The sequence below is a fragment of the Acartia tonsa genome, chromosome 3 (genome assembly GCF_053477335.1).
Source record: "Acartia tonsa isolate MP-2025a chromosome 3, ASM5347733v1, whole genome shotgun sequence".
Classification (NCBI taxonomy): domain Eukaryota; kingdom Metazoa; phylum Arthropoda; class Copepoda; order Calanoida; family Acartiidae; genus Acartia; species Acartia tonsa.
Window position 1 is genome coordinate 30,663,123 of NC_137262.1, and position 12,999 is coordinate 30,676,121.

The window sequence follows — 12,999 nt, forward strand, 5'->3', positions numbered from 1 at the left end:
TATTAATATTTTATATGTATAACAGCTAACCCTTAACCTACTAACACATATCTAATTTATTAATTTTTTAGTTCGTATTTTACTTATTTTATCATGTATGATTTTTTTTCTGTAAGAATAAATCATTTCAACAACAAATATGCACTTTAAATTCTAAATGTTTTGTTCATTAGGGTTATTGAATTTAAAAAATAATCTGAAAATTATCAAAAGTATAACTAACTATGAAAAAAACAGGGATCTAAAGGGATAAGACAGTGGCCGATGCATTCATGTATCCCAATGACGTTACACAAAATTACAAAATTGTAGATTGCAATGAGCGGTTGAAACATTTGGTTCTTAGAGAACATCCTAATTAAAATTCTCTTCCTAAAAAAGCAGGAACCTTATAGCGGATATGCATGTGGTAAAAGATCACTCCCATAATTTACGTTATATCTCCTGTAAAGTTATTCACTGACTAACATAAGAATTTCTAGTAAGATTTTCTTGTTTAATGTCAATGTTGATAACGCTATATATGCAATACGAGATGCGTCATTCATTTGTAAACAAAGACAATTATGTCCAAAGTTAGTGGAAGAATTCCTTAATGAACACTAAGATAATGTTGCCAAAATTTTTTTTCCAGTAGTCATAGTAGTGTACCATTAGTACCAACTACAGCTTGGACCGGATTCAGATTCTTGCAAGAATCCGTCCAAAAAAACGGATTCTCCGCGCGTACTGGGAATAATCTAAAGCTGTCCTTTTAGTGAAATGGGGGGGGGGATCTTTGCCTTCAAAGAGGGGGGGGGGGGGGGGGGCGTTAAAAGAAAAATCGAATTTTAGCCTAATAATTAAGAATCCGAATCCGCTTTAAAAAAAACGGATTCTGGATTCGAAATCTGGATTCCAAAATTGGCCAAACAATCGGGCGCATTCCGGATTCGGATTACCAAACCTAATTTAGACGGAGTAAAAAATCAGCCTTTTCAAGCAAAAGCAGATTTTCTTAAGTTTAAATTTTCGGTTCCTAATATATTGATGTTATTTGGGAATTATTAGATTGTTAATTTCAAATCAAAAACTTCACAAAGATTTATTACGCACAAAAAAATTAGGGTATAGTCATTTTCGTGGCAACGAACCTTAAGAGGCAATTCTTCGTATTTTTCACAGTAGCTTTTCTCCTATTTCTAGCCCCTGCGGGGCAATCACCTAACCCAATATAACCTAACCTAAAATATCCTATAAAAGCCATTTTAAAAATACGCAAATCGCCCCTTAAGGGGCGTAGCCACGAAAAGGACTATTCCCAAAGATTATACAGTAGGTGCGCCACTTAAAATACCAAGAAATACATGAACAAATTCTCAGATTTTAATTGCAAGAATAGAAAAAAAAAACGTAAAGCAATTGTAAAAAGAACACACACACAATTTAATTTAAAGTACATATTTCAGGTTGGGCTACTTCATATCCTAGCCGTTTTTTCAAAAAAACAAATAATAACAAATCCTCGGAAATTGGAAAATATATTGCATCACCATATAGTAGAATACTATAAAAAAAAGACTCATTTGAAATGATATATAGGAACTAGCATAGTATTAAGTTATTATCACAAATTGGGAAAAATGCTTACAAAGTAAGTAATAATATAAACATTATACTTAATCAGTTAAAAAGTATATAAGAAAAAGTAATAATATCTTGCCTTTCGGTATTAAAACAAGGATGACAACATCCATAAGTAGCGAAGCACAAAAATTGTGGATGGGAATACGTAGAAGTAGATTTAACGTGTATTTATTAAAATCAAGAATAGATTTATTGGAGAATATAAACACGAAACCTTGTTTTATTATGTATGATAAATTACATACTAGATGCACATAACAATGGGAAAAAATATTTTGAAACTGTTAATGCAAAAAAGTTTTAAAATTGGACCAAAAACACCAATTGGACCAAAAAAGATATGGGGAAATGTGTCAAACATATAAAAATAGCCAAAAACTTGCTAAAAGGTACTTTGGCTGCCATTGTTTCTTTTCTTAAAACGACAGAAATTTAATTTTAATATCTTTAACTGAAATTTTTTTTTAAATTGGACCATAAACACCAAAGATATGGGTAAAAATGTGAAAAATATAAAAATAGCCAAAAACCTGCAAAAAGGCAGTCTGACTGTCATTGTTGTTTTCTTCAAACAACAGGAAATTTAATTTTGATATCTTTAACTGAAAAAATTTCGAAAATCGGACCATAAACACCAAAGATATGGGGAAAATTGTGAAAAATATAAAAATAGCCAAAAACCTGCAAAAAGGCAGTCTGACCGTCATTTTTGTTTTCTTCAAATGATGGGAAATTTAATTATCTTTAACTTAAAAAATTCTGAAAATCGGAAATTTTTTTTTAAATTGGACCATAAACACCAAAGATATGGGGAAAATTTAGAAAATATAAAAAATAGCCTAAAACCTGATAAAAAGCAGTCCGACCGCCATTGATGTTTTATAGTTAATTGTGCTCCTTAATGATGGGAATGTTGTCAAAAAATTTCAGCTCTCTATCTTTTATAGGAGCCGAGAAAATCACGTTTCCCCCAATTCATTAATTACGGACGGACGGACAGACGGACGGACAGACGGACGGACGGACATAGTTAATTATAGAGTAGCTTCGCTACTAAAAACCAAATGATATGAAAGCATAAGAAAGGGAACATTTTCCCTCCAAAAATGATTTTGGAATCTTATGCATTTGAAACATAAGTAAAAAACTCACAGCTCAGTAAAAAAAAAAAATCATCTTTAATAAAAAGAATTTTAAAAATACATACGATTGACTTAATACTTATGAATACGAATCATATGGATTGAATTTTCAATGAGTAGGTATGTTAATGTAGACACACAAAGAAACCAAAGGGATTGTTCCATGAAATAGATTTAATTTTAGGAATATTTTTATTGTGTTTTTAACAAAATATTATTGAATTAGGTATGTAAACTTAAAGCTGACTTGGATGATTACTAGGTATAGCATCCTGTTTAGCTTAGATTCTAAATTCAATTCATTGAACTATCCCTTAACTTTTCATAGGCACAAATTAATATGGTTTAGTGTTCAGGTCTCGGTTTAAACATTTCTTGATACATTTTCTTCTCCTGAATAAAAAACCTATTATATAAAGTAAAAAGTTTTTTTTGTCTGTAGCTGTAGAATTCGATAACTACTAAACTGATTGAGTTCTCCATTTTATGAAAGCTTCTTTTAGGTCACTGGTATTGTTTTAGGCTATTTAATGTTTGGATTAAAAGTCTTGGGATGGTTTTAGCTTTTTATAAACTTTTTGCTAATACAGATTAATTTTACCCATTCTTTATTTTAAAGAACGCTTACCGATGAAACTTTTTTTTTATCGTTGACGAATCTTAAACAAAAATTTCAGTCTCATAGCTTGAACAGAAATAAAGTTAAATACATTTTCCCTAAAAATGAAATGATTCTCAAAGCGCCACTCATATACCGAATGACAATGCAATGTACAGACTGGATTGATCACAAGAATATTCACTTCAAATGTTTAGAGTTGGGAGTTGAGACAATCCCCTTAGCTATACAGACTTACAATAGGCAATAGAGTAGCTTCGCTACTAAAATGTGTCTTATAATTTAAGTAGGTAGGTACCTTTTTCTTTTTCTCTTCTAGGTGAATTTTACATTCTTGTACATACTTTTCTGCCTCTTTATTCTTTCCTTCTGTTAATTCTGTAACCTTAAACAAAAAATACCTTTTATTTCAGTGACTAGTAGTGGGTACGCCCCTAGAGGCATATTTATGTTAGCAACCTAATTTAAGGATAATTTTTCCCTGTCCTAATATCTACGTATATTCTAAATTCTACGTAAATTCTAAATTTACAATCCATTATGTAAATATTAAAGTACAATATCATTATTACAGATATTGACATAATTACCTTAGAAAAGCACTCTGAAGCTGTATCAAAATCTTTGAGGAGTTTGCAGGCTTGTCCTTTCCTGAACCAGGCCTTCTCATTCTTATCATCTATCTCCAAAACAACCTAAAAGAGATATTGTTTTCATGCAAGAATTAGTATTAAACAATTTATGTGATGTGTTCAAATGTTTCCACAAATACCAAAAAAATATTGATAATGATAAACCCAAGGGTAAAACAATTCGCAGCCACGTGCATCGAGAAAAAAATCCTCATCTGAAAACATTAAATAATGTATATGCCAATCCTCTAGTGGTCCGGGTAAATATGGATAATAAGTGTAGTAGGTGGAATACCATGGCCCCTATAATAGTCGTGGTATAGCAAGTAGTTACAAAGGACAAAGGACGTGAAATCAAAGAGCTGCTTCTGATAGTTGTTTAGTTCCTAATTTCCAAATGGTTGTTTGGAAATATCAGAGTATTTTTAGGCTCCCTGTTTGCCACAATTTATATAAACATAACTACCTATTCTATAGATTAAAATTATTGATAAAAAGTTCAAACACTGCTAGTTTGTACCAACCAATCAAGAGTTAAAAGTCCCCAAAGATTCTAATTTTTCATTGATAGAACGTGTTTGTAAAACATTAGGGAAAAGTATAAAATGTCCCCTCCTACCCTGATTTGAATGAACTTTATTATCCTTACCTCAGCAAAATGTTTTATTCTTTCAGGATTTGCATTCTCTTGCTGTAGCATGACTGCGCACAGGTTGTTGTGGACGGTTATATTCAGCTCTATACATTGGTCTTCAAGCTCCTAAAACAATTCTTATATCAATGAAAGTAATAGGATCACTAGAGTGTGTGTCTGTCCGTCTTTCTGTCTCTCTGTACAGATGTATTTCCCTAACCGCAAAACCTATTTGGTTCTCTTAATAGTGAAGCTTTTGATAGGTCCAGGGAAGGTTTATAAATATTTTGGGGGAGGGTACCGCCACCCTCCTAAAGGAAATGGATAGGACAATAGAATAATCTTCCCCTAAATTGAAATACTGCAAACAGAGAAGATCATTAAAACCTTTGGACCTGTCTTAAATTCACCCATGAAACAATAAAAAATATATTTACCTTTGGAATACTATTCTTTTGTCCAGGATGAACAGACAGTTGCTGGAGAAATGCTGGCGTGCCATGTAGATCTGTATCAATGCCCTAAATAAAATAATGATAGTCGTTTAAAAGGACACCTGCCTTGCTTATAAATTTTAATAGGTCTTGGTTTGTTTTATTATATGTAGTGCCATGCTCAAAAAGTCATATTATACTATCGCTATGTCGGGCACATGACTAGACAAATGAAATGCCTTGAGGATAACTGACCAAACAATTAAAATAAGGGGGTGGGGGTAGTTTTTCGTTTGTTTCATAGTCTTGAATGTTACATTGGGTACTGGGCAACCCTGCAGGTTAGGGCACCGTAGGATTAAGGCATAGGAAGAACCCCCCTCCCCCGCTTATTATCAATTTAATTCAGCAGGTACCTACTCGATACTTCGTGTGAATGCATCTGAAGATCAATAATCCACTAATCACCTTTAGAAAAAGTTTAGCTCTTTGATATTTTCCTGCTGCCCCTCTGAAATCTTTGGCTTTGTACAACTCATTTCCCTCATTTTTAAACCTAAATAAAAATATTTTTTTTGTGGACACATTACAATTATCCGAAAATGTACGGTATTTCTTTGTTTGATCAAAAATACATTTTTGTTACCCCTAAAGGCTCACACTGTAACACTCGATAATTATTATTAGAATTATCATATCGATTTTAAACTTTGCATGACGAAGCCTTTAACAATTAGGTACGATTCAGGAAACGTAGTAACTCTATAATAGTTATCAGAAAGTCCGTATATCTATTCAAAACACGCTGATCTTTTAACATTTTTGGCAACAATTTTTTGTAGGATATAATTATCTTATTGATCTGATTTTTAGATCAATGCTTCCCAGGACAAGGAACAATATTATAATCAAAGCATCTACAAAAAAAGTCCAAAAATTGAAATTAAGTCCTTATACAGTAATTGCAACAAATGTAGGCACATTTTTGTTACCAATTAAAGCTTATTATTAAGTTCCGGCACTATAAGTATTAATGTTGGTTTGAACTACCTTCTGAGTTAAGAGCTTTGCTTTTAAAGTTGTCATCCTAGTTGCATTACGTGCAATTAACATAATTTTTTCGGACGGAACAATAATATATTATAGTTTATCCGAGTCCAGTTCATCAATATCTTGCAGGTAATACCTTTTGGCTTCCTCAAGCTTTTGTTCAATTGACATTTTATTACTCGCTGTGTCCCCATTTGAAGCCATTTTAGAGATCTTATTTTGTCTGAAACTAGAGGAATAAATATTATTAATGCAAAGTTATTGTATTTACAGCATATTTAATATGGAACCATGTCTTAATTTTTTTATTAATCAAAAAATATTTAATTCATCTTTTATTTCCAGTAGGGCTTCGAAACCGATTAAAATCCACTGGATTAGGACCGGAAAAATCATGTATAGCAACGTATTACAGACAATTTTCCACGATTTTTTAAAGTAAAAATCATAAAAATTCCAGTTATGTTAGCCCAGGCCTTCAGTCCCTCGGGTCTAGCAAAATCTTATTATTTTTCAATTTAATATCCGCGGAAAGCCGTCTATAATACAATAGGTATGATAAACTTTCTATGCCTACTTTTATATACCTTACTTTCATGCAACATTTTTTCTTAGGATTGATTTTCACAAAAATATCTAAACAATCCGATTACAATCGCTAAAAGTCTTACCAGTTTAATTGCTAACAAACAAAATATGCCCCTTAGATCAAAGATTTTTAAACATTTTTCATAATTTTCGTTATAGATTTTTTATCGTGATTGCAAGATAACAAAATAAAAATAATTTAGATTATTTGATACTTTATTAACATTACATAATGACAATAACTTAAATATGGAACAATAGGTACAAAGTGCACGGCCTTTAAACAAAACACTTTTTTTCAGAAAACATTTTTTCTTCACATTTTTATTACATTTTGTACAAAACTTTTTACATAAATAATACAGTTTAATATGATTATGAAATACAATTAGTACAAATGCAAATAGTAGGTTTTTTTTTTAAATATTAGTCTTGATAGTAGCTAAGAATTTTTAACAAACTTGAATAAGTTGGGGTGGGAGGGGGGGGGGGGGGTAAAGGGATATGGCTTTCCCTTATCCCTAGTATTAGTCTTTAATGGATAATGATAACTTCAAAAAGAACAATTGCAATACTTTTAAAACCAATATGGTTTCATAGGAATCATGAAATAATACAAAAATAATAATTTAGTGAAGTTATGAAATAAATGAGCATTGATAAATGCGCGAAAAAAGCTTTGAAAAATTCATTAATCGTAAAATAGGCTTTTATCAAAAAAATATTTGAAATTTGTTTTTCAAAATCGAATATGAGCATGATTTTTAAGTCCACGTGGATTGACAAATCACCATAATTCTCCATCTTTATCTTTGAATGGAACTTCAATAACTCGCGGCTTCTCAATAATTCTGGCTGTTCTGTCACCCTTCTCCACAATACCTATGATCCAGGCTTGACTCCCCTCAAGAGATTCGATTTCCTAAAATATTTTTAATTATTATATCATAGAATCCATAAGATCGTTCCTTTCCTTCAAATCTTAACATGAGTGGGGGTGGGGGGGGGATGACGTAAAAGGGGCAGGGGTGTATATTCTACATGGGATCCCCTGCTCAGGGGGGGGGGGGGGGAATAAAAAATAAGTGGTTGGAGGGAAAAAAATGTAAAAATTAAGAAAACTGAAAACATTTTTTCCAATTCCCCCCCTCCTTGGTGAAAAAAACTTTTAAAAATGTGTGGTAGGAGGGATAAAATAAATAAAATATAGAGTTCTATAAATATTTTTCCATTTTCCCCCTACTGGGTGAGAAAAAACTATGGGGGGAAGAAAAACAAAAAATTTTGTAGCAGGGAAAAAAAAATCTTGTGCAGAATATACACCCCTGAAAAGGGGTTTCCCACAAAACAAATTAGAGATAGATCCCCTTAAAAAATTTGAACCCCTAATTATCAGGAATCAAAAGGGATAAAACAATGACAGAAGAATTGATGTATATCCCCAATGATGAATTAAATTAATAAAATTACCCCTTCTGTAAATTACAATTAGTGACACTCAACTTCATGAAACAACCAATCAAAATTTAATTAAAGTCCCCAAAGTTAATAAGAAAACGTTATTATAAAACGTTGTGGACTATTAAAATAAACAACCAAATGCCCCGTCCCTCCCTGCGAACTAGTTAAGTACATTTGCTATCAAAATGTATCGGTATTTACCTTGCAAAATGCAGCAGCTTGTTCTCTTGGTAAACAGATTAATAATCCTCCACTCATCTCACTCACCAGTCCCTAAATTAAATATTAAGTGTTCTTTATATCTTGATTGCAAGATATCTACAATTTTACCCCCTCCCTTCTCATTTAGATTTCACAAACAAAGTTCATTTTATTTTTTCCTCCAGTAAAGTGTATACCTAGGTATTCGGTCAAACAGTCACATTCATATGAAATACTGTCCTAAAAGTCAAAATACTTCTTTTTAACAAATACACATATAAGTTAGAACTCTAGGGGGCTAGGTGTCGCTTCGGGTATTAGACATCTCTCCACGTAAATACACATATATATCCACTAGTAAGTTTTTTTTTGTCGGTAGCTAAAGATCTCAAAATTGCTGGTCCAAATAGGTTTTATTTTTCAGGTAAACTTTATATGTTTCTTGGAGGTGGTTTTAGGCTATTTTCCTGACCACCCCAGCTATCCACTAGAGACTAGGGGTAAAGCAAATAATCTTGTATACACTTTAAGGAAAAAAAGAAGTGTAATGGTCAAGAAATAAATAGGTAAGATATACTTATGGAAATTTAAACACCAAGATTTTTTTTCTCAAAATAGTTTATACCTGTGAAAGTTGAAACATGCTGCCTCTTGCTTTGGCAACACTTGCCATCTTGGCAATTACAGGCAGGTTGTGGATTACAAAAGAGACCTCGTTCTTTTGGCATCTTGCTAGGGCCATGGCATGGCCTATAAAAAATATTTATTAAATGAAAGTAAGGTTGTATGTATATGATAAATAATTTTCTCGTATTCATTCGAATCCGGTGGATAGGAACCGGTTCTCATCCATACGAAAAAACTATGTCTAGCATCGTATTTTATCCAGCTTTTTTTTAGCCGGCGCCTTCGGCACCTCGGGGCTAAAAAAACTAGTTTTAATCTCATAATTGTACTTTCTATATCCGCGGAAAGCCGTTTATAATACGATGCGAGAAATAACTATTCACCACTTTTAAAATGAACATATCATTTAATTTACAAAGGGATGTTTCACTATAGTATTAACTATTTTGCCTCCAATTTGACTAATTAAATAAAATATCCAATCTTATATCTACTTTACTCTCTTATCTAAATTTTTGTGATTTATCAAAATTCTGCCTTCCATCTAATATTTTAATTAAAAAGGCCCTTTTAAATTTCTATTTAAGTCTTTACCTGAAGCTATTTATAATTTTCTACATTTAATCCTAACCCAGGGATCTTGAGTGATATGACAGTGACGGGTAAATTGATGTACATCGCCAATACCACTTCTTTAGATTACTACTATTTGTTGAAAAGTTAGGACACTTATAGCCAAAACCAACTAATCAAACTTTTATAAAAGTTTTAAGCCATCGAATGAGACAGTGTGATATGGTATAAAACTTTAGTTTCCATAATAATATACAGTCTCTCCCTTAACCTAACATGTATCCGAATCATTAAGTCAACTACCTAATTCTTTCTTACCTAAAACGCCGAATCCTGCAATCGACGTGGCGGCATGAGCCTTGTACTTGTGCATCAGTTTGGCGGCTCCCAGATTCAGCCGTGACATCACACTTAGGGCTCGGGAATACGATTTCCTAAACGTTTAGGTATGTAATAAACAGGGATATTAAGGGATAAGACATTGGATTAGAAATTTATATAAATCCATCCCCAAGTACCCTTTTTGTTGAATAATATTATTGTTTAAAACCACCACTTAAAATTCATAGAAGTACCCAAAAACAACGAAGATAACGAAGTTATATAACTTTGGGTACCAGTGTAATTTAAAAGTCTAACGTCCCCTCCCTTTCTGGAAGTAAATGTTACGTTATCCGCTACAGACGGACCAAACTTAATTATAAAAAAGCTTCGCTTTTAAATATGAATAGAACTTACTTAACATCACCCTCATTAACGACCATCTTGACCTTCTGCCACATGGCTGGGTTCGGGTTCTTCAACCAGTTGTAACAGTTGACAGCTATTTGGGTACCCAGGGGCTTTGTCAGGACCAATACGTCTCCTGAAAATATATTGATACAAGAATTAGGTATAATAAAATCAGATTGTCTTTCAAAATGTTATATTCTTTAACTACGACTCGAACGAGAACTTATTAATGAAAAAGGGAGGGGACATTGTACTATAAAGAATACTGGTACCCAAAGTTTTTTAAAAGGCTCTATCAATTTTTAGCTAAACTTTGTGTCCTTCTATTAAATTTTGATTTATTTGAGCAATCTAGACGCGTCCAAACTTTTCAATAGGGTTGGGCCGGATACATATTTGGCCGGATACAGGATATCCGGCTGATTTCTAATGCCGGATATAAAAATTTTCAAAATTGAAAAAAAATATACATATTTGGCCTGATACAGGATATCCGGCTGATTTCTAATGCCGGATATAAAAATTTTCAAAATTGAAAAAAAATATTTCTAAGAGGATAATACCGAGTAATTTTGTTTATTATGAATGGGGGTAAATAATAATTCATATACTAAAGTCAGGGATTCGGATCCGGATCCGCAAGGATCCGCATATTTTTGAGTCCAAGGATCCTTGGACTAAAAAAAAATGCGGAAAAAATGGAAAAATCTACCTAAATTTATATAAAATCTCAGACATTCTCTTGATGAGAGCCAATCTTTAAGGTTTAGGTTCAGACTTGAAAATTAAAAGTATTTTTGACTTTGAATTAAAGAATAAATATTTTTGAAAAATTTGGTGATTTTATTTTTATTGTCAAGGATCCGGAACCGGATCCTACCGGATCCGCACTGACCAAATTTGGAGGATCCGGATCCGCAAAAAATCAATGCGGATCCGAAACCCTGACTAAAGTAACAGGATGTTTGTCTGTCTATGTGTCTGTCTGTGTGTCTGTACCGAAGGATCTCGCTAACCACTGAACCGATCGGGTTCTCCTTAACAAGGTAGCTTCTCATAGGTCCCGGGAAGCTTTATAACTATTTTCTTGGGGGGTGGGACACCCCCAACCCCCCAAAAAAATGAAAAATCCCCCCCCCAAAAAATTTTTTTTTTAATTTGTTAAAACTAAAATTAAAAATGAGGGGGGGGGGGGGGGCAGGCACGCCCCCCCCCCTAAAAAAAAATATTTTTTTTCCTTTTTCTTTTAAAATCTAAAATAAGAAATTGAATTATTAAATTCGACTCTCTCCTCCTCAAGTGCCCCCTAGAGGCCTCTAGGGGCGTAGCCGCTAGTAATTCATATTCCATTGTCATATCTTGAGGGTAAGAAAGTAGCTGGGATGCAATGTCGTTTTACATACCTACAGTACATTTATCTGGAACATTATATTCTGCGGGAGTGCAGACAGCTGTAGCCACACCACCAATCATGCACCACGGGTTGATTACAGTTTCCCCGCCTGTGATGCGCGTCTTGGCTCGCCGCGCAGTGTCTCTGAATCCCTGAATTTAAAATGGATGAAAGGATGATTCTATAAAATATATGTGCCTAGTAAAATTGATCTAAAAATAATTTGTAAGATTAGCTATGTGAAACTATTCTTCACGCCAAGCTTCCTTTTTAGAGAAGCCACTTTCTCTTTAAAATGTCTTCATGTGGATCTCGCTAAATTATATTTCATGAGCAAATAATCGCAAAACTTGCTTCCCCTTATTTTGGAATAAATCGACGATTTTATGTTGATTAAGACATATTCATTTAAGATTGTAAATAATGTAATGATGCTTCTTTGAGTTAATGTAAAACGCAATAGAATAGGTCAGTGCTTATGGTTTAATGTGTTTCAGAGTGGACCAAGCTTGTAATGCTTAAAAATGAAGAAAAGCAAATGTTAAACATTACCTAATTTATAGAAACTTTAATTGACACTCAAATTTGATTAACCTTTCTTTATTCATAGTTTCATTACTTTCTTAGTAAGCTTCTTCACTGTTAGACGTAATCGTCCTTTTACATATTCTGGAATGTTGTTAAGTTTGTCACCTTAAACCAAGAATGAAGTCATACCTTAATCATGAGGGGTAAAATAATATCTCTGTCGCCATTCTCCATTACTTGAGATACAGACAGCTTCATCAATAAATTGTCAACCTAAAGTAAAAATGCATCTTCAAGTATTTTAGACAGTTTTCCACGATAGTAAAATGAGAAAATTCCTGGTTTTTTTTTTTAAATTTTACGCGGAAATAAATGCCTATATGATACGATACAACAAATGATTTTTCAGCATCAATTTCATAGAACCGGTATTAATTCAGCGGAAAAGATTTGTAGTATAAGCCATAATCGAATAGTTATGTATCGCATCTTATTGTAAACAGATTTCCGCGGAGAGTAAAATGAAAAATAGTATAAGATTAGTTCCAGTTTAGTTGACTCAAAGGTAGCTAATTATTTTTTTATTTTTATTCAATTATAATAGAATTTACTTACCTCACAAACTCCCACAGCATACATATTACTGAGGAGAGCAGTGCAGGCAATACGCCCCAGCATGTAGGGATCATCTATGATGGGATAAATAATTTCTTACCTCACAAACTCCCACAGCATACATATTACTGAGGAGAGCAGTGC

The 12,999-nt window shown here is 32.9% G+C and overlaps 2 protein-coding genes across 2 annotated transcripts; both read right to left on the minus strand.

Annotated features, from left to right (window-relative positions):
* Positions 1-2,773: 2,773 nt before the first annotated feature.
* LOC145313901 (tetratricopeptide repeat protein 9C-like) lies at positions 2,774-6,416 on the minus strand. The gene is made up of 7 exons (XM_080153560.1): positions 6,274-6,416; positions 5,556-5,643; positions 5,091-5,174; positions 4,669-4,779; positions 3,978-4,082; positions 3,686-3,772; positions 2,774-3,161 (listed from the first exon to the last, which is right to left on the minus strand). Exons 1-7 carry the CDS (start codon positions 6,339-6,341, stop codon positions 3,114-3,116), a joined length of 591 nt encoding a protein of 196 aa, XP_080009686.1. The 5' UTR covers positions 6,342-6,416; the 3' UTR covers positions 2,774-3,113.
* Positions 6,417-7,424: 1,008 nt separating this feature from the next.
* LOC145313898 (inactive selenide, water dikinase-like protein) lies at positions 7,425-12,969 on the minus strand. The gene is made up of 8 exons (XM_080153556.1): positions 12,856-12,969; positions 12,430-12,513; positions 11,723-11,864; positions 10,326-10,452; positions 9,906-10,021; positions 9,013-9,137; positions 8,388-8,459; positions 7,425-7,647 (listed from the first exon to the last, which is right to left on the minus strand). Exons 1-8 carry the CDS (start codon positions 12,916-12,918, stop codon positions 7,513-7,515), a joined length of 864 nt encoding a protein of 287 aa, XP_080009682.1. The 5' UTR covers positions 12,919-12,969; the 3' UTR covers positions 7,425-7,512.
* Positions 12,970-12,999: the final 30 nt, after the last annotated feature.